General features: G+C 36.3%; 1 protein-coding gene across 3 annotated transcripts in view; it reads left to right on the forward strand.

The window, feature by feature from the left end:
- The window catches only part of Filip1 (filamin A interacting protein 1), a 163,381-nt gene that overhangs the window by 109,118 nt on the left and 31,724 nt on the right, over positions 1–22,539 (forward strand). For all 3 annotated transcript variants that reach the window (XM_077802078.1, XM_077802077.1, XM_077802079.1), the window contains one exon: positions 3,771–3,949. In XM_077802078.1, the coding sequence (XP_077658204.1) occupies positions 3,771–3,949 (179 nt within the window). The remainder of the gene's footprint in view (positions 1–3,770; positions 3,950–22,539) is intronic.

A 22,539-nucleotide genomic window follows, 5' to 3' on the forward strand; every position in this document is an offset into this window, starting at 1 on the left:
TCACCGAAGGCTAAGTGTGAACACAATTTGGTGGATCTCTTTCCCTTGCCAAATGTCTGGGCAAAAATTAAATAGATAATATTAAACCTCCCTGAACTTCCTTATAAATCAAAGTCCAGAATGTTAAAATTCATAATTCTCTTGAGCAAAATTCCAAGAAAAATTAAGATTTTTGTTTCTTTCCTTTTAATTTAATTTCTTGTTCCACTCAAACTCAATTAATTGTTTTTGCTTTCCTCTTCAGTAAAATGACTTGGTCTTGGCATTTTCAAAGATGCATTATTTTATCCTTAAGTCCCTATATTCTGTTTTTTTCCAAGGAATCCAAGAGTTCATTAGGACATACACAATTATCATAGTACCAATTTCATATGCACAAACTTTTAAAAAGTTTATAAGTTTCCAGCTCCAAGATTTTTTTTATGGCTCTATCTTTGCACTTAGATCCATTTCCCTTTTGTATAAATCTGGTTTGATCTTTAAGACCTTGTATTTCCTTTTAAGTTGATTTCTCTCTTCCTGGATTCCTTAGTACTTCTCCATTTAGCCCTCTTCAGGTAACAGAGTCAAAAACATTTCCTGAACTGTGATCCTTTTATCTAACACATACTGAAATTGTTCTCAATCTCAAGTCTTTGCACTAATCTGCCAGTCTGATTCATTTGGAAAAGACTTCCAGGTACACTCTTTCCTTAGTAAATTTTTGGCCTTTGGCTCTATGATGATCTCATTCAATTTTCCTTCCACTTCTGTCCAAGTGGAAGCTGTATTTCCAAAGTAATAGGTGCCCATTCCACTTTCACTGCTCATTAATCAAAGCCATTCCTCTAAGCTGAGCTACAGCTTGGATCCTCAAAACCAAAAGCCATATACATGGTACATATGATTCATGAATCTATAGGGTCTATAGTTATGGGAGTTAGTCTTCATATACAGCCAAGAGAATAGGCCATCTCAGTTCTCTCTTAGGAGCTTGATATGTTTCCAGACAAAATAACAAGAAATAGCATCTGTCACAGATGCTGTATTGCTACCTATGTTAAGTTCTTACATGCAGAATTTAAAATTAAAAGCTAGATCCTCACACTAATGCTTTATAGCAGAAGAATTTACTGCCTCTGAATTCTAAGTCTGGGTCCACCGTTCTGCCTCAAAAGCACACTATGCAACCCAATTCCCCAGCAATTATGCATTAGGAGACAAAAAGACTGTTTTCCTGGTGCTGTAATCATGGTGGGGTCAAATTGTGCTAATGTGGGTGAGGTGAGCATTATCCACTGAGATCCCAGCAACCTACTCCAGTGGTCTAGCTATAGACTAAGGCTACTGTGAACAGCCAGTCTCAAAGGCCCAGTGGACAGAATATGTTGAAGCTAAGTAAGGCTGCCCCTGAACACTTGATATTTTCATATGCTGTTTTTTTTCTAGATGTCCATGCAACCACTGCCTCTTTGGATTTCTCTTTCAACCGTCTAATTAACAATGCCACCATTTTCCTCTCCACATTTCCTTGAATGGATTGAGAGATCCTAGAGAAAAGTTGGGGCCTTTAGAACATGTCATATCATCCTATGGCAGACAGAATGAAAAATAAATGCAAGACTGAGCTGTACACACCCAATTTCCTATTCCAAATATAACCTTCAACAAGTCACTCCTCCTTCCTTGGGAAGTATGGCAGAGAGTATAAAAAAAATAGGCAGAAGCTGCTTTTCAAATTCAAAGATGGGGAATCCTATTTTATAATAAAAGGATCAAAAAGAAGAATAAGTAATTCCCCCCACATTCTGTGTGTGATAATGAGGATCATGCCTGGGGCCTTGTACATGCAGGGCAAGCACTCTACCACTGAGCCACATTCCAGTCCTCCTTCCCCATTTCTGATGATAATGATAATTCAGCAGTGCTTGACAAATTCTATAAAATTTGGTGAGAAGGAACATGTAGGAAGTTGAAAAAGTTCTTTGAATAGTTCATAAACAAGAACTATTCTAATGGTATAGACTGTCCCTCTAAGGCTACAAAAATTAGTCAGAAAATGTAAAAGTGTAATTTGTCAAATTCTATTGATTTTATATTTATCAGCTACCAGTTAACATGACTTCTCTACTAGTTCCATTGGGTCACTTGCTCCTAAACAAATTTGTGGAGATCTGGAAAGAAGTTACTGAGGATGATGGGGGGCAGCTCTTTTTTATTTGGGGTTCCAGAAATGATTCATTCACAATGAATATATCATGCAACTGCAGAAAGAATCACAAATCCTTCTTATAACTGAAGGGAAAACACAGAAAACTAAGAAGGAAGGCTCTGGTGTTGATAACCTGTGAGATAGTAGGTTTTAGGAAGTCAATTTTGAGACTGAGAATGGATTTTAACCAGATCACTTGTTTTAACTGGGATGTAGTAAGCTGGTAGATTTCTACTTCCAGGAGACAGTTGACAATGTCAGTATAGTTTGATCATCACAGCTGGAGATATAGGTCAAAGGTGTGCTGCTAAACATCCTCTAATACACAGGGCATCACATGGTGGGGATACTATTAAACATCCTCCAGTGCAAAACCTCACAATAAATGACCTAGCCTCAGCAGTGCCAAACTTGAGAAATCCTGATCTATATAGAGTTTAAGAGAGAGCAAGCTTGGCACGGTGCACATCCCTGTAATTCCAGACTCAGGAGGCTGAGGCAGGAAGATCACAAGTTTGAGGCCAACTTAGCAAGGCTTTGTTTCTAAATAAAAAATTATAAAAAAAAAAAAAAGACTGGGGATTTAACTCAGTGGTAAAGAGCCCCTGGGTTTAATCCCAGTACCGAACAAAAACAGAGGGGGCAGATAGAGAGTACAACAGGAAACTATCAATATTGTAAGATTTAACAAACATTTACTGAACAGCTAATTTGTTCTAGACCCTGTGCTAAGCTCCAGAGACTAAAAAGATGATCAAGGTATGATTCTTTAAAGACCTTACACTCTGTTCAGAGAAAAAGGGAAAAAATTGATAATATTTAAGACTGCTTTTATTTTGAGCTAATCTTAAAATGATGATCACAAAAATCATTATTAATATGATGAGAAAAATCATTATTAATATTCTCTGTAATGTGAAACCTTAAATAATTAAATGACACATAATGAAAATGATATATTCAAATAATTATATTTCTTCTTTTTAGTAAATAAAGTTTTTGAATTGTGAAAAAAAATGGTTTTAGAGATACGTACTCTCTATAAGTTCTAAAATCCTCCTTATATTTAGTGTCTCTTTAAATAAGAAGACTTTGATCCTTAATATACTTTTCCTAGAAATGCATATAGCTGCAAGCCTTAAAATAAGATTGCAACAATGATAATTACTTCCCAAAGGAGAAGTTTGGCACATGTACATGCTGAGATGTTACTTTTTTTTTTTTTTTTTTTTTGAGATCAGGAGGGGATGTGAGCCACCTTTTTTTTTTTTTTTTTCCAAGTACAGGATTTGGGCTATCTCATTAAAACCATGGAAGAGTTCGTTCTCCTGCAAGTTTAGGGACCATACATGTATTTACAGAAAAAGGGCCAGAAGGACAGAAGTTAAAATGCAGCATTATCATGGCTAGTTGATATGGTCAGTTGACACAGAGAAAATGAAGGAATGGGGGAAATGGCAGAGAATACCACATTTGATGTTTTCTCCTTCAGGTAATAAATCACTAGACCAATTTAAGCCAATTATTTAGAGTCATATGCAAGTGAAATAAAATATCTTTCCCATCTTCGCCTACTCAGCTGGACAGACTTGAGGAAAAGCAGAAAGAAACCTACCGGCGCATGCTAGAGCAACTGCTGCTGGCAGAGAAGTGTCACAGGCGTACTGTGTACGAGTTGGAGAACGAGAAGCACAAACACACTGACTACATGAACAAAAGCGACGATTTCACCAACTTGCTGGAGCAGGAGCGGGAGAGGTAATGTGCACACATGCTGCCAGTCACATCTGGAGGCCTGCTGCCCTATCCATCCCTCCCATCAGAGGTCAGCCTTCCAAGCGGTGGCACTATGGATAGGTCTCTGGGTGTCCAACCTCAAGCTATGGCCATAGCAAACAAGGTTCTAAATTCCAATTTCTGAATGGTTTGTTACCATAAAGAGTGTGACAGTTTACATGAATATGTTTGGGGGTGCATGAAAATAGGGTGCCACATTCCCACAAGGGTGCTAAAACCTTTAAAACCAGAAAACCAGAAAGAAACCCAGGGAGCTTATATTTGAGTTTGATCAATGAAGTATTTCTATTTGAAAAACCTTCCTGTAAATTGCCTTCTATTGAAAAAACAAACAGGGCTGGGGATGTGGCTCAAGCGGTAGCGCGCTTCCCTGGCATGCGTGCGGCCCGGGTTCGATCCTCAGCACCACATACAAACAAAGATGTTGTGTCCGCCGAGAACTAAAAAATAAATAAATATTAAAAATTCTCTCTCTCTCTCTCTCTCTCTCTCTCTCTCTCACTCTCTCTTTAAAAAAAAAAAGAAAAAACAAACAAACACCAACAACAACAACAAAAAAAACCACACCATTTTTCAGGAAAGAAAATGCTTTAACCTAATCATCTTAAATCCTATTCATTCTTATTACCAATGTAGAAAAATATAATATTTGGATAATGACTAGAACCAACTGCTTAACCTTATATTGGTTGCATACTTTATAAAACTTTATGTAAAAACAAAACAAAAAAATAGTGTGTTGAGTCTCCATGACTGTTCTTGTAAGCATTTAGTTTTCTCAAACCAAAAATTGACACACATGAAGCAGAGATTCCAAATTGAAAAACCTTTGCAATCAAGTCCTTTCTTCCTTCCCTCAGATGAATGGTTATGTCTCAGACGTTAACCATCTTTGAAATCAGCAACAAGCCTGCTTGCATCTGTGTTGAGGGCTTGCAAATTCAGAGCCACTAGGGAATAGATTTTTCTATTCCAGCTTTATTATTTATTTGGGTATAAGGAAAAGATTTGATTTTTGCAGAATATTTTACATACCAGAAAAAACTACCACAGTAAGAGTAAATACAGAATAAAGCAAAACATGTTGTGTTTAAAATTTTTTTTTAATTATTGGTAATATTTACTTATTGTTGTATTGGGCACATCCCTTGGGGAAGGTGAAATGTAAAAGAGAACAATGGCTGATGTGTTACATTTTATATCCCTAATTTAAGATTTTTTGTGCTTCCCTTAAACTCTTATAAGCTAAGGTTTAGTAGTTATGTGTTTGAACAAATTGATGATCTGATTTGACATATTTGTGTAGCCAGTGAGAATAAACCTACCACCTCAATGTCTGGGAAGTTTCCAACCCCAGGCTATGTATGACAAACAAGGTTCTAAAGACAATATTAATTAAATACACAATAATCATCTGGTTATATAACCTGTGTTGGAATGTGGTCAAGTAAAAAAGGTAGGAACTTGGGCTGGGGTTGTGGCTCAGTGGTAGAGTGCTTACCTAGGATGCATGAGGCACTGGGTTTCATCCTCAGTACCACATAAAAAATTTAAAATAAAGTGTTGTGTCTATCTACAACTAAAAAAAAAATTTAAGTAGGAACTTGTATGATATTGACTTTTTTAAACATTTGAAATCAAATACTGCTAAAGAGTATCTGTGTGAATCATTTTTGATCACTTTGTAAACTATCTGATTTAGAACTACATCTTGTCTTTTCCATAGTTTCCCACCTAAGATAAAATCTGAGGTGGCACCAGTTCACTCACAGAGTTGGTTTAATGGAAGTGTGTGGATGGAGTGAATATTTATTCGAGCTGTTTCTTTTTCTTTCTGTTTTGTTTTCCTTTGTGTGTGTGCACTCTGTAAGAGCAACCGAAATAATGACACAAAATAGTCTTATAGTTCACCGTATTTCTTTTCATATTTGTTATGTGATGAATCTATTCAGAAATATTTATTTACTAACTTAATGTTGGTTAACTTTAGATGAAAAATTCCTTTACCTTTTTTGGAGTTGTTTAATTTCATCAGAACAACAAAATCACTTCCGACCAAAGTGCTATGTTGAAAGTAGCACAAGTCCAAGTAAACTTTTCTTTAAAAATGACTTTAACAAGCTTTTGAAACTTTAATCAGCACCACTGGAATATGTTCCCAAACTTTCACGTTTTAGGCAAATAGTCACTAAAAGATTTTTGTCTCTTATTTAGCTTCCTAAACACATTAAAGTTTAATTTAGTGCTTTTTACTAGGGTGTCAATTTTTTTTTTCCTCAGCTCAATACCAACTCAGCTCCAGCACACACGCCACGGGTACACTCTGACACTTTGTTCTAAATTAAACGCCCCCACTAGGACCCTGATAACAGGTTGGCGTCTCTGAAATTCTCTGAGGCGTTTATGGTCACTGGCTCGCCAAGTTCCCGGGCAGCGAAGCTTTTAGGATTTTCACAAAGGTCACGCCTGGGGTTCCTGCTGCCCTTTGGAAACTGCCCTGCTAAATCTGCTTTGGGTTAAATCCTCTTTTTGAAGTAAGCGGTCATAATTAGATCTACTTATAGGAGCTGGCAGGATGCTGACCTAGAGGCTTGCTTTCCCGTGGGCCAAGTCACTGAGGAGCTTCTACCTAGCGTCCAATGCGGACCGCGGCCGCAGCAGCCCGGGCCTGGGTGCTTCCAGACGCTACCCCACTGCAGCACCTGCAGGGGAAGCTGAGCTGCAGCTAGTCAAGAAGTGGCATTTCTGTGCACAAGTGGGAGTCCTTTTGTATCGGGTCCCAAGTCCTTTGTTTGCCCTCTTTGCTTTGTGCCCCTTCCTCTTCTCCCGAGAACCCTTTTGTGAGGGGAAACAAACAAAATAGAGCCAAGGACTTCCCATGAGAAACATTACCCTTTATTTCTACTGTGAGCATGAGTAAAGGAAGAAACTGAAGCTTGAGATAAACCTAAGTGGGATTCTCCCTATTACTCATCAGCTCCCGGCTCTGCGACTCTGCAGACTCTGTCTCCACTCTAGACTGCTTTTTGACATGGCAATGGAAGGAAAAGGTGGGGGACACCCAATGAACAGGGGACTTCTTCCCCACTCAGGAGTATCTAAGCTTCTTTCTCCGTACTTGTCTTGTTCTGTCAGGGTTTCTCACTTTCTCTAGGAAAATGGTTAAAGATGGCAAAAAGGAACCCAGGCACAGCATCAGAGGTAGGTGTGGATAAACAATCCAGATTCAGATATTTGATGAAACCAGGAATCCTAGGCTCTGAGTATGCAAAAGGCTTCTGAGACCAGCCCTTTTAAGTCCCTAAGTCTCCAGGTGGGAGCATTGAGGCGAGACAATTACATAGCTTAACCAAGATCACACAGTGCAGGACACTATCTAGTCCTTTTGTGCAAATAAGTATCTTGTGCAAAAATGGATTGTTTATGTTCCTTTTCTGTGTGTGTAGGCTCCTTCGCTCCATGTTACATCCAAACTATGACACTTAATCTTAAAAGGCAGAGTGACTTTTTTTGTGAAGTTATAGGCCCCTAGGTAAGCAAATGGTTCTAGACTATCAGGGGAAAAGCTTCAGTTAGCAGTCTATTAGAAGGAGCAACTTGGGGACTTGTTTTGAAGCTGCTTTTGCATAGTGTGTATATATATATATATATATATATATATATATATATATATATATATATACAGAGTCTCAATTACATTGCATTTTATTTTTGGTAGTTATGCTGGGAGGCTGATGTTGCTTATGGAGAGCTAAAGGAAGCCCCCCTAAACTACTTGCTATTGCCCCTGACCTTACCCTATTGCAATCTAAAAATAATAAATGCAGAAATTATTTTTCACTTTTTCAAGAGTTGATAAACTCATCTTGTTCTACAGATTATACAACTAAAATGTGTACTATGTTGTTCCTGGTTTCCTTTATTCTAAAGTTAACAGACTATGATCATAAGCCATTATCATTAGATATTCATTTTTACAAATAGTCACAGCCCAAATTAAAAAGAGAAAACAACATAAAAGTGTATTGGTTTAATTAGCATTGTTAATAATAAAGATGAAAATGTCTTTCGTTGTTTTAATTAAGATTGGGTAAAGAAAGCTCCTTGTCTAAATGCTACATTTAAAGTGAAGTTGATCTTTGAAGTATAATTCTGAGCACATGAGATCACCTTCAGGGTTTGTACTTTATTCCCTGTCTGAGCTGCAGACTTGTGATTTTAATCTTAAGCTTCACTAGGGCTGCTCCAAGAATGTCAAAATAGAGAAAACACAGTTACATCAAAAAGCAGTCTGAGACTTAAAGAAGTGTGTGTGTGTGTGTGTATGTGTGTGTGTGTGTGTGTAAATGATGTGGGGGAAATGCTATCTAAATCTATCACTGTAAATATAGATTGTAAAGCTTTTGGATTTTATAGGCTCAGCTGGGACTACATAAATAATGACATCATCATATAATCTTGCAGCAAGATTTCCAAGTATAAGTTCATTCTTTAAAAGCACAAATCAGCATCCCAAGAGAAATCCTTTAACCTGTGAAGCCCAGACTGTAGAAGCAGGAGCTTGAGTACAGGGAAAGCCTTCATGTCCTGAATTGGTATTTTCCTTTATGTCAATGTGAAGGGGTGTTCAGCATTTGCCTGGTGATCCATGGGACAGTATGTACTAGTTTTCCTACATATGGAAATGTCCACTCAGATCTATTATCTCTGAAAACTTGATTTAGGATATTGGAATATTCAGAAATATTTTTTTATTTCTGTTAGTTCATATTAATTATACAGAATTATGGGTTTCTTGTGGCATTTTCATATATGCATATAACATGCTTTGATCATATCTACTCCCATATTACCCTTCCTTATTTTTCCTTTTCCCCTACCCCTGGACCTATTCTTCTTCTCTAATAGTCTCCCTTTCAGAAAAATTCTTAATCTACTTTATAGAAAAAAATTCACATCTCCTTTCCTGGTACAATATCTTCAAGTTTCTTAGATTTAGTTGCCTTATCTCTAAAACATGTTGACAAAATTGACTTTTCTCACTGGTAGCTCAGATCACAAGGAAGCACTCTACTGAAAAAGATGGCTGATGCTGTGTAAATGCATTTAAGTGTTATCAAGCAGAAAGTAATCAACGAGTGGAACATATCAGCAAAAACAACTGAGCCCTCTTCTCTGTTCTTAGCACTCTGCTAAAGGCTGTTCAGTAGCAGACTTAATTTTATTGACCTCCCTGATAAACTAGCATGAATAACAGTTTAATTCTTGCAAACCTATGTGTAATTGTTATCTCCATTAGCAGATAGGAAACAGAGAGGTTAAGATCTTTCCACCAAGGTCTCTTGCCAATAGTTAATTAGCAGAATCAAGGTTTGAAAAATAACTTATTCTGCTTCTAAGTTCTTACTTTATTAATAAAATGAACCTCCTTTCCTCAATGCATGATGAAAGAAAGGTGACTTAGAAAAGCTAGCCAGTGACTTAGACCACACATTGAATTCACAGACTTAACTTGGTCATGAGTTATCACCTACTGGAGGGATGATTTTTAAGGAAGGATAGGAATTAGAGTTCAGAGGTTCAATGAACTAGCCTTAATTTATTTTATAGTTGATTTTGATTATGCAGGATCAAACTCCACCTTTCAATTCCTCGTATCCTTGTGATATGAAAATTCCACTTACTGTTGGAAAATGTGATGAAAATAAAGGACTCAGAGGTGATGATATATTACTTTTAGGGCACAGCTTAGGTAGATATGTTTGTGGGGATGAGATGGCTGTGGGACGGTGTAAGAGATGTTACATCTTACTTAAAGGGACCAAGCAATAAGAGTGACTCAAAAAGATAGCATCTCAAGAGGACTGGGACATTGAGGTTAGAGGATTTGATCCTCTTAAAAATCCAAAATATTAACAGTAAGGTGAAGTTAGGAGCATGTTGTCACTCATTCTTAACAAGGTGCCCTCTGGAATGAATATGAAAGAGATCATTAAAAATGCCTTTTGGGGTTCATTTCATTAGATTCCACCTGTACAAAAATGCTGTAGATGTGATCTTTCTCCCAGGCTTCATAGCACCCTCATTCCCAAAATCATAGAACCAGCAGCCTTAGAGCTAAGACTAACATAACTTTTAAAAGGATGCCTTATGAAATGGGCTATCTAATTAAAGTTTTTGACTAATTAAGGGTTATGCTATGAATTAACTTATTTTAATGCTACAGAAATATTTCTCAAATGCATTTTCCTTTCTTTTAAAAAAATTTAATCCACAAAATTGGGTTAAATAATTTTTGATGATTTGGGATCTTGTAGTGTTGTGACCTGAGTGAAATCTGTACCTCCAATTATTGGGTTATGTTTAAATATAAATGTCAGCTATGACTGCATTTTACTCTAGATTAAGATAGTGACAATATTTTCCCGATTTTAGGCTTAACCTGGCTGAGTTTTGATTAATTATATTCAACATATTTGACTTTTATAACACACGGTCACCACCACCAGCAAATGCAAAGGACTTGGACCAGGAAGGAGCTAACATCATACAAAGGGGAGAGGGTGGGAGGAGAAAACTGGCCACAAGAAAATTGAAAAACATTGAAAAAGTAGACTTGAGAGAAAAGTGGGCAAGAAACACAATTTACTCTTTCAGATTTTAACAAACCATGTAAGAATTATCGGATACTTAGTATTTGATCCCCTTAATTGTGCCAAAATCCTAGGAAAAGCAAGAATAGTAATTAATATTAGAATTTAAATATGAGCAATAATGAATGAGAACCATGTAGTGGCAAGTGGTGAGGTTGGTGTAGTCTCTCTAGATCTGAACCTATCACTGAGAGAATTATTCTCTTCCAGAAAGTTTTCAAGATATTGTCAGATAGATTCTGGAACTCTTAAGTTCCTGATTCACTGATGAGGTCTCTTCTGGAAAATTTAGAAAAAGTTATTTCCACAGAGTTCTTATTCTTCTTGTCATGTGACTATGTAAATGATGGTCACAGCCAGTTAGATAATTTGTGGTCTCTAACTCAAGTGCCTTTAGAACCAGGCAGTAATGGAATGAAGCAGATCCAGCTCTTGAGCACACTTGGCATGAGTGGTAGGGACTGCTTGACTGGAGAGAGCATGCTTTGACTACCAGGGAAAATATTAAGTCACCTGATGATGACTGACCCCATTTTACATTGTGGGCTCAGTATTGCTACCCTGACTTTTTGGGCAAAAGACAGACCAATTTTATTAAAATATTCCAGTGTTTCAACATTTCTCAAATGTATAAAACAATACATAGTGAACAAACTCATCTCTTGGCCATGTTGTCTCTAAAGTGGCTAGTTTGAAACCTTTAATAGCTTAAACACAAGAGAGATTGGGGCCTATGAGGTACCTACCATGACAACTTTGCCAAATAATGTGTTCTATTTTATAGTGACCCACTAACCCATTGTGGCACACTCTTGAGGCATATGAGATAGATAGACAGAAAAAAAAAAAAAAAAAAAAAAAAACAACAACAAGAGTCCAAGATGGGAGAAATCCACCAAAACATAAAAACTCAAAGTGTCAATAATAGTTACTCCAGGACTAGGATTACAGTGGACATCCAATTTCTGAGAAGATGACAAGCATTTGATTACTAGCATTGTTGTTGAGTTACTGGTATTTTAGGTATATGATAAATAATAATAAATAGTATCATAGTTCTCCCTGGGCCTGTTTGGCAATAGAGGCAATTTTCCATATTAATTTACTTATAGGTATATTCTTTCTAAGAACTCTCATCTTAGGCAACCTAGGTGACTATATTCCTTACAGCCTCAGAGACTAAGTGATACAATTATAATAATTGCTATAGCTTTGACATTATTATTTACCTATTTTCAGTTATAAAAATTTGCTGTACAGTGATATTAATTGGGTCTTTTAACCTAATAGTTTCTGTTACTTGTCCCCTTTTGAGCAGTCAATCAAGAGAGTAACCACTTCCTCAAGGGAAAGAGTTGGAAAAAAGAGAAGTCAAGATCTTGTCTTTTGTATTTCAGAAGCAAGGAACTAGGAATAGCATTAGAAGGAATATGTAATCAAGTGTATCCAAGTTTTGTTTTTTACTCCTCTTTATTCCCATTTCGATAAGATTCTTCCCTGAGAGGAAAAAAAATCAAGGAAACAAGGATAACTATGTCATGGGAGTGGGTATTTCAAAAGAAGGCTTTGGGCTGGGCATGTATTTCAGGCTCTGGCTTCAATCCCCAGCACCAAGAAAACAAACGAACAAAAACAAAAGATTTTGTTCTGAGTTTTGGAGGGTGGAATGAGGCAAAGATTAATACAAATTTCAGAGAGATTTGGTGTGGAAAATTTGAGACAAAAGGGATTATTAGGTGGAGCCCAAGAGTGTCTTAGTGTGCTGAACTGCCATAACAAATACTATCCTATAGTTGTGTGACGTAAACAACAGGTATTTATTTTCTCATAGTTTTGAAAGCTAGAAATCTGAAATCAGGGTACCAGGATCATCTGGGTCTCTGAGGCCAGCTTGAATCTATAACCTGAACAAATTGACAAATGAGAGCAGAGACCACAGTGTGCATCCCAAGAGGATGTCAATAGGGACAGACGATTATAACATCATCTCCCACCCACCTTCCAAATGATTCCAGAAATTATTGAAGCCCTAGAATTACTCAGAAGACCATGACTTGCCAGAAGAGTCTCCACATTTAATAAGGAAACCTGTCTTGAGTGAGCTTACCCAGAACTAAGGTAAAGTTTCTATCCTCTGATTGAATGGGACCCCATAATAGAAATTATGTATAAGAAATACAAAAAATTTTAAATAATTTTATTTCACAAAAGAGTTTAAGGCCTGCAATTAGTATTCCCTTCATTAGTAACATAATCCATATTTGAGCTGAGGAGAAATTATGTGGCATTGTGGCTGGTTTTAGAGTACTGATGATGCTTACCAGTATCTCCTGAACTTCAGTCACCTCCTTCCCTGGGGTATTCTAGCTACATGATGCCAGGTTACTCAAAATCTATAACCTAGAGATAGTCATTTCCTTAGTCTTCTGCATTTCATTTGGAACTAAATAGCTGTGAATTCAAATCCTGACCTGCTACTTACTGATCTGTGACCTCAAATAAGTTATCTGACCTCTCTGATTCTTGTTTTGTTGTTTTTTTCTTCTGTTGAATGGGAATAACTGAGCACCTATATCATGAGTTATGTTCATGATATAATGAATATAAAAAAGTCCCTTCCACAAGGCATAGCATATGATGCCCAACAGTGATTCCTTCTGCCCACTTGTGTAATAAGCACTTGGAGAACAACTATATTAAATTTCACTAAATCACAACTCAGACATTTTGAAAACAATGCAAAATATAGGAAAAGTAAGCTCGGTTTGGGAGCAAGTGTTTTTTAAATTTAATTGTGAAACATTTAGAGAGGTCAATAAAGTAAGGTGGCAAGTTAAAAATCTACATAAAATCAATATTCAAAAATCAAGTTTTTATATTTCCACATGATAAAATTATACTAAATTAGAAATGAATTATCTAGTAATAAACTTAAGAATGTGAAAGATCTACATAAAGAAACATCTTGAATTTTATCTAGAGACATGAAAAAGACTTAGAGCCATGGAAACTTACTACATGCTAGGACTTAACATTATAAAGATGTCAAGTCTCCCTATATTTGTAAATTTAATGTAATTCTAATAAAGATGCCAAATTTAATGTGGTCCTAAAAATTCTTTTTTAATTATGGGAACTAAATGCAGTGGTTCTAAAGATCATATAAAAATCACACAACTAAGAATAGTCAGCAGGGTGCTGTGATGCATGCCTGTAATCCCAGCTCTGGAGGCTGAGGAAGGAGGATTGCCAGTTCAAAGTCTGCCTCAGCAAAAGTGAGGTGCTAAGCAACTCAGTGAGACCCTATGTCTAAATAAAATACAAAACAGGGTTGGGGATGTGGCTCAATGTTCTAGTACACCTGAGTTCAATTCCTAGTATGAAGACCACCCCCACAAAATAGTTAAAATTTTGGGGAAAAAAACAGTAGAAACGTTTTCTACATGAAAGAAAAATTTATTTTAAGGCTAATGTTTTGAAATGTTACTGGTACATAAATAGATCAATGGAGCTGATAGAATTCCTAGAGATAGATTATAGTACATATAGAAATTTAATATATTTTGAAGATGGAATTCCAAGTCAATTGGAAAAGTTGGATCCCTTAGTAATGGCCATTATTATAGTCATTTTTATGTGTACTGAGATAATTTATTTATAAACATGGGGAATAACTGACCATATTTTACTTAGGATCATTTTCCTCTGGCCTGATCTGGTTTCTACCATTTCAGAAGAACCATCCTCTAACAGTTTTGGTTTATGTCAGGGGAAAATAAAACATTTACTTTTTAAGTTTCCAAAGGACAGCTTAATCCTATGTAATAAAAAATTATATTTGAGAAGTAAAACATAATTTTTAAATATGTAGCTAAAAAATGATGACTTACTTTCTACAAAAAAGCAATACTGAGATTTTTAGACACATAAAATTTTATGAGAAGTAAAATATGTAGTAACTATAAGCATCCTTTGGAAGAAAAACTCCTACAGTAATTTTGCCGAGGTCATAAATTTACTGCTTTATTTCTATAACTTCCTATATTAAAAATTTAATAAATTAAAAAGAAGTGACAGGAGACACTTTGTATCTTTAAAAGAATATGTATTAATCACAGTTTGGACTGGCTTATTAGAATAACATGGAGAATAACTTTCTCTTCCCAACAGCTGTAGAAAAAACAAACTGCTTTAAAAGCAGAAGAAAAGAAAAAAAACTTCTTCTGAAGAGCTCTTACAAATTGAGGGATTTAACTGCATGTATTTTTCACAGAAGTTCTGCATACTATTTAGTGAATGAAATCCAGATATAAATTCACACATTTAGAAAAATCTATTATGGATTTACCTTATAATTTTTGGATAAAAAATTAGACTATCATGTGATACTGTAAATATATGCAAATCTAAGCTCAGGCCTATTTTTCACTATTAATCAGCCCTAAAGAACTTAAGCAGATGACAGTTTTTTTGTTTTGTTATTTATTTTTTTTTAAATTGTAGTTGGACACAATATCTTTATTTATTTTTATGTGGTGCTGAGGATAGAACCCACACGTGCAAGGTGGGCACTCTACCAATGAGCTACAGCCCCAGCCCAGATGACAAGTTTTAAGAAACACACAATGAAAATTATCAGGAAATAGGAAACAATCCAGCTAGAATGGTACATTAACAAACACATTTTCAGTCAGTAATTATAGCCTCAGAGTCTAGCCATGTGACAAACACAAAGGCAGTGAATAAACAGGACTTTGTAGTGATAGATTTTCTTTTTCAATGTTTTCTGATCTATCCATACTTCTATAGGATCACTGTACTTCAGACAACTATAATGCCTGGCAATTGAACAATTCTGAACAGATTTTCTTTATGTCAAAAAATGCAAACCCAAAGTTTCCAATAGATTTTGTTTTTTTAACGAACTGAAGCATTATCAAAGGTATATAAATTCCAGAGAGAACAATGAATCCAAGTTGCAAAAGCAACTGATTTAAAGATGGAAATTTTCAGCAACTGAGTGGGAGGTTTTGTTCCCCAAATTCTAATCTAATTGGATTGAGTTTTTAATTGAATTAATAGCATGTTTCAACATTGTAGACAAAATCAAATATTAAAAGGTGATATGAGATTATTCTCCAAAATGAAAAACTTTGGGAATGCTATTCTAAATTGGCAACTATTTGTCACCACATAAATACTGATACTGCCGGTGACCTGCTTCCTCAAATGTTGAAGTATAACACCAGAGAAGCATGCCAAGGCAATTGTAGAGTAGAAAGTGAGAAGCTTTATTAAAGGATAGTAAAACAGACATCTCCTGGGTGGAAGAAGGGCACTCAAAGGCAGAATCCATGGGATGAGGAAGTCCTGTCCCTTTTATACATCTAAAGTTTCCCTTCATCCTGCATAGTGATTAGGGGATGTCTTTGGTATGGCCAGGGGGTGAGTAGGTAGGCTGGAAGGGCCTAGGTGGAATGCTAGCTGGGATGGGAGTGGCTGCCCTGGGGTGTTGATTGGCAACACTGCTCAGGAGTTGCTTCATTAACAACCTTTTTTGGGGGGAGGAGTAGTGTCAAAGGGCTCTAATCTCTCAGGGGCAGTTTCCAACTTCCCAGACTCAAATCGGCCTCCATTTTCTCAATCTGATCCAATATACCTATTCTTTACTAATTACCTGTATTTAACTCTGGATTCAATCCCAGATAAACATTTTTGCACAAATCCATACACCAAGAAAGAGTTAAGGAAGGAAAGTGCTGGGAAAATGTGTTGTCTCTTAACACCAGAGTGAACAAGTACATTACTTTTATATTTTTACTTTTTTTCCAGGGTAGAAGAAGGTATTCAGATTAGCATTACAAATCCTGGACTCCAGAGACGGAGCTGGACCTTGGGAAGGTGGTGTTTTCAATGTTTGGAGGTTGCTCCTCTCTGGCTTCTTGACCATATGTGCACTCTTTTTCCAAGAATGCTTGTGTTTGGAAAGTACTTCATGTGGTGAAAAGTTTGAACAGAAAAGATTAATCAAAGGTTGGGTCTTTCATGCTCAATGCATAACATATTCAGCTCTTGGATGTGAACTCTTAGCCAAGAAACTACTCAAATAATATTCAGGGGCTGAATGTGAGCTTCAGCTGCAAATTTATTTAATCTTCACTCATTCTTACTGAGTTCAGAAATGCTGTACCTTAAGGATTTTCTTTTTATTTTCTACATAGTTCCTAATATCCTATAAGAATTCATTGAGAGTTATTTTATGTATTTATTCTCAAATGCCTAAGAAAGCACATATATATGACCTGAAGTATAAAGAAAACTAGAAAGGCTGGACTATGGCTGCTGCATATCCCATGTGCTATTTAGAAGGGAGGAATACTCCAGTCTGCTTAATTTTTATCATTCATCACAATGTCACCAAATCTTATATTCTAATCTGTAAAATGTTCTAATTTCATCCCAGTATCTACACTCACCATCCCCTCTTCCAATTCTTTCTGTTTGTTTAGCTTTCTAATGCTCTCAGATTTATCTGACCTCTCCTAGATCTGTAACATACTAGAAGATTTGGATGCTATTTCTCCCAAGGAAGGAGGCATAATTGTGTGCAGAACTACTGCTCAGATTTATTTACTATCCCAGGCCTCCAGGGAGAGATCCTGAAGGACACACCCATCCCAACTAAGGAACTCAAGTGCAACACTTCTAGTCTGTCCTTTGATGATCTTCCTGCCTGCTCACTCTATTCCCTCCACTAACACCCACCCTGTTCATCCACTCCTCAGACTTCTGGAGAACAACTTCCTCTGCTGCACAAAGTGTCTCCTGAGATGAAAGCACAATGAATTGGCAAGCCCAGTGACGACCACACACTGATATTTCCTGCTTGCCATATTCTAAGAATCTCCTCCTCTTCCTCTTCTTCCTCTTCCTCTTCTTCTTCCTCCTCCTTCTCCTCCTTCTTCTACCCCACCAATTATTATTGTTCCAATAAGGAACAATTCTAAGAACACTTGGTTTTAAGTCACTTGGTCAGGTCATGATGCTCAATGGCAACTAGATGGATACTATTTCTAAGATCCTGTGCTCTAAAGTTATGATTGTTCTTAGAAGATCTTGGCCCACAGTGGTCATAGGATTTAGCTGGGGACCCCATAATTACAATAACACTAACCACATGCATTATATAACAACAATACATTTCAGTTAATATATACTAAGAAGCTTAAGAAGGGGGAGGCTCTATTGGTTGTATATAATTCATAGGAAAAAAATTTACTAATTCTCCTCACAAGAAAAATTTTATTTAACTCACTAAGTAAATTATAATGGAGTAAATGTCCATACTAGACCAGCCCATTTGGATTTTTAATAGGCTTCTCAAACTTAATATATCCAAAATTGAACTTTTGGTTACTTCCTCTAAATCTATTTCTCCCAATATGGCTATTTTTGTTAAAAGTACTTTCACCTAGTTACTCAAATTAAAATCCTCATAATCCTTAGTTGTTCTTTCATTCTTCACTTTACAAATATAACCACCAATGAGTTGTATTGATTCCATTTCCAAATTAAAATTTGTACTTTATCCAGTTTTCTTCCAAAACATTGTCACTGTCCTAGTCCAAGGTAAAGTCTTATCTAAGTTCCTCTCACATTGCTTGGCTGGGCACTACAATAGCTTGTTTTAGACAGCTTATTTCCACTCTTGTCCTCCCTGTTCCCAAGTACATTCTCTACATATTACTCATAAATCAGAACTGTCAGGATAAAATCCAATTCCTTACCATTGTGTGGTAAATCAGGCCAAGGCAACTTTTCTGGTTCCAGTTGTTAGATCCTATTGAAAATATTAGCAACTCATAACAAATAATATGTCCCAATGAAAACAAATCTCTAACTAAATTCTGCCACCCATACAGTTTTTAGCAAGTAGTACATTTATGCTTGTTCTTTGTCTCATAGAAACAACCACAAATTCCTTGCATGAAAGTTCAGTGACACAGCAATATATAGTTTTTATCCATAGGTGATTGGTTCCAAAAATCCCCAGTGGATGCATAAAGCCACACACAGCACAGAACCCTATGTATACACACATACCTTTGATAAAGTTTTATTTATAAATTAGGCACAGTAAGATATTAATAACAATAACTAAAATAAATAGAACAATTATAATGATACACTCTAACAATGTTATTTAAAATATATAGATTTTTCTAATTTTCTATTTAATATTTTTGGACTGTAGCTGATCACTGGTAACTTAAACCATAGAAAGCGAACCTGCAAATAAGAGAGGATCACTGTAGTGGGTATGTTTCTGATTAGATTGGGGGATGGAATCTTCTAAGTTTTGGGGCTAAATAAATCGAGGCCTGGACCTGGAGCAATGTTCCTGGAGCAGCCTTTCTGGAGTCTCTGGCCTCTATTCTTGGCATGGCTTGTTCATTCTGACCCTGTAGCCTCACTTTTCACTGCTTAGAGGAAAGTCTCTATAGAGCAAGCCCCCTGCCCATAGTCATTCCCTTTGAACAACACTGCCTCTTTCTCTAGGGTGCTTATCACCATCAGCACAGGAACCTTGTCTATCTTATTTACTCCATATCCCCAGTGCCCAAGACTGTCCCTGGTTCTCAGTGGACAACCAGTTAAAAATTTGTTGAATGAATGAATGAAACATATTTTTTACCATTTAAATATTTCTTCTAGTTTCCAATAGGCTCCTAATTATGTCAGTTAACTAGAGAATGTTAATTCATTATGATAAATATAACCATTTTAAGTGAGCTTTAATGGGGGTTTAAATTAATCTCAAATGTAGCTGTTTAGTGGTATTAAACAGGGAGGAAAAACAAGTCTGATTGACATTCATGGTATTTTTAAAAAAGATTTTTCAAAGGTAATAAAACATTTCCTCTTGCTATTATCATTTATCTCTAAGTATTGATTTTATATGGTTTTTGAACATAATCAATGCCTCCCTGGGACCATAACTCAAGTTTGAATCATCAGAAGCAAACTGAATGCAAGACTTCATTTGCATTGTAATCAATCCTAACCCCTTAATTTCTTCTTTATCATAAGGATTTATATTGTCTATGTCAAAATTAGAACATTAATTTGTAATTTTGCAAAATGCTATCACCAAAATTAACAAACTGTGAATAAAAATATTATTATTTGTTGTGGATCCACTTTGTGTCTGACTCTGTGGCCTTTACTTAATTTATTTAATTCTCATAACAAGTCTGCAAGTTAAAATCATATCCATTTTATGCAGTTGAGTAAACTGAAGCCAGAAGAGTTCTAAAAGATACCCCCAGTTATCTACTAAGGAGTTGCCACACCCAGATTTAGCCATCAATGACCAAGATCCCACCCTATCCCAACACCCCAGCTTTGCATACATCAGGCCATGGTGGAGATTCTTCTTTTGTGTTCAATATCAGTCTTCCCATCCATGTTAAATAAAAACAATGAACTGATTAGTATCAGTAATTTTACCTTATCCATGAAAATTGCTGTATGTAACCTTTTGTCAAAATGACTATAATCAAAATACATTTATTCAGTACTACAATCTTGAAATACTCAGTTTATGCTATTAAGAAGTCAGAAGCCAGTTGCAGTGATATACACCTGTAATTCCAGCCACTCAGGGAGTGTAAGACAGGAGGATCTGATGTTGGAGGCTAGCCTGGGCAATTTAGTGTGCCACTATCTCAAGAAGAAAAAAAGGAAAAAAAAAAAAAACTTGGGGAGATGTAGCTTAGAAGCTGGCTTCAATGCTCAGTACTGCCAAAAAAAAAAAAAAAAGGCATGATGGCATGATTGAACAAAAGGGAAAATGAGTGAAGGAATATAGGGAAAACAATGATTTTGATCTCAAACTTATTTTTTCTTCATGTTCTTTTCTATGCCATAACCCAGCAGCTTCTATTTATGTAATATAAAAGATATTTGAGGGCTTAAAAATGCACTGTACACAATTTTATTAGCTTTAAAGTTATCTAGACTAAAGTTATCTAGACTAATATTTTAACTTTGTAATGAAAGTGGAATTTCATAATGTATGTATTATACATATTCTGTCTATATGGGCTAGGAATAATTATGATGGATCTTTTAATTTACCTAATGGCTTTTGGACTTAATTTATCACTCAGGAGGTAAGGAAGAAAATAAAGGGTGGAAGGAGAAAAAGAAGAAGAGAGAAAACTAAAGGTGCTAAAAGATTTTGAAAACATCCTGCAGGAATGATGACATGGATACTTACTGAAATTTGGCTGAACATATTCACCCATTTTGTTTGTATGGAGAGTATCGGTTGTTTTTTTTTTTTTTTTCCCCACTTAAAAGTCACTTTTAGGGGAAAAAATTCAGGCAAAACCATTTTTAAATGATCTTTAAACTAAGGTGTTTGGCATTTTATGGTCCACACTGTAGTGTTTTCATTTAGATACACACAAATGCACAGGCAAGTTAGTGGAAACATGAATTCTGCCCTGTGGCTGAATCCAATGAGGCTCTAGTGGGATCCCTATTTAAATTGCAGTGTGTGCTGAATAGAACTGGACAAGAGTTTAGCTAGTTTGAAAAATCAGGAGTGAGGCCCATTTGACATTTTATGCATATCTTTTCTTTATCTCCTTCTTCCTCCCCAACTTCACCCCTCTCCCCAGTGCATTTTCCTGTGTGGAACATAATTCCCGTTCACTTGCCGGCTTCTTAATCGCTGCCTTTCCCTTCCAGTCCAGGGCAGCTCCACCCCTTCTCACAGACCAAAGTAAATCTGCACAATAATGAACCATATAAGGGAGGAATGACATCATCAGTTAGTGGTCCCAAGCTGTTTTGCACAACATTCACCTTTCATTGTTCTGATGACAGGGCTGGAATGTGACGGTTAATTCCCCATGGAGTAGGGGGCTGAGCAGGGCCTGCTGCTGTTGAACAAACTTCAGTACCCCCTTATAAAAAACAAAAACAAAAACAAAGCTACTATGCTTCCTAGTATTAAGGTAAGGAAGTCAAGATCTATTCCGATTTAAGGAATGTTTGGTTGCTCTCCTCCATGAGCATTTCATTTGTTAATAGGCTTACTTGGCAGTGAGCTCATTTCTAAGTGTTATTGCAAAGAGCATCTTGGAAGCAGGGTTTGGACATTTGTAGTGTCCAGCCTTCTGACAAGGGCTGTAAGGACTCCACAACCTTTCAGCTTGCGGCTACAGGTTTTACCGAGTGTGGATGGTGACAACCCTTGAAAATTACCAGCTTATTGTGACTGTCACTGATGCCTTGGAATCCTTGACTGCAACTGACCAAGATGCACCTTTTGGGTATGAGGAGTGCTCCTGTTTTTCTGTGGAGGGGAAGAGTAATCTCATTCTGCAAAAACCTTGGGGAGTTTGTATCAGAACTGAAAAAAAAAAAAAAATCTCTTACTACCATTAATCCAACTATTTGTGTTCTGAAGACTTTTCATAACCTTTCTATGTACTATAAATATATTTTCTAATTTACGATTTCTTGATAAGCAAAAACTTATTTGAGGTAATACTGTTTTCAAGGTTTTTTTTTTTTATGTTGTTATGTGGATTTTCTTCAGATCTCTTGCATATGTGGAAAAGTTCTGTAAAAGTTGGCAGTGAATTAGAATGCATAGTGATCCAAAGAAAGCCCTGTTGTTCTGAAACACTCAGTGTGGCAGTGATAACAAGAATACTAAAGCAAACAGGAGGTTTGATTTCAAAGTGGTAATTAAAGTTCGAACTGTGTTAAATAATTGTGTAAAAAGTTCAGCTTTAGTAATTTTTCAAACTGTCAGAAAACATTGTCTGAGTTTAGCAGAGTGATCAAAATAATCAGTTTGTCTTTACTGCTCTTTTGGGT

This window comes from Urocitellus parryii, chromosome 8 (genome assembly GCF_045843805.1).
Source record: "Urocitellus parryii isolate mUroPar1 chromosome 8, mUroPar1.hap1, whole genome shotgun sequence".
Lineage (NCBI taxonomy): Eukaryota > Metazoa > Chordata > Mammalia > Rodentia > Sciuridae > Urocitellus > Urocitellus parryii.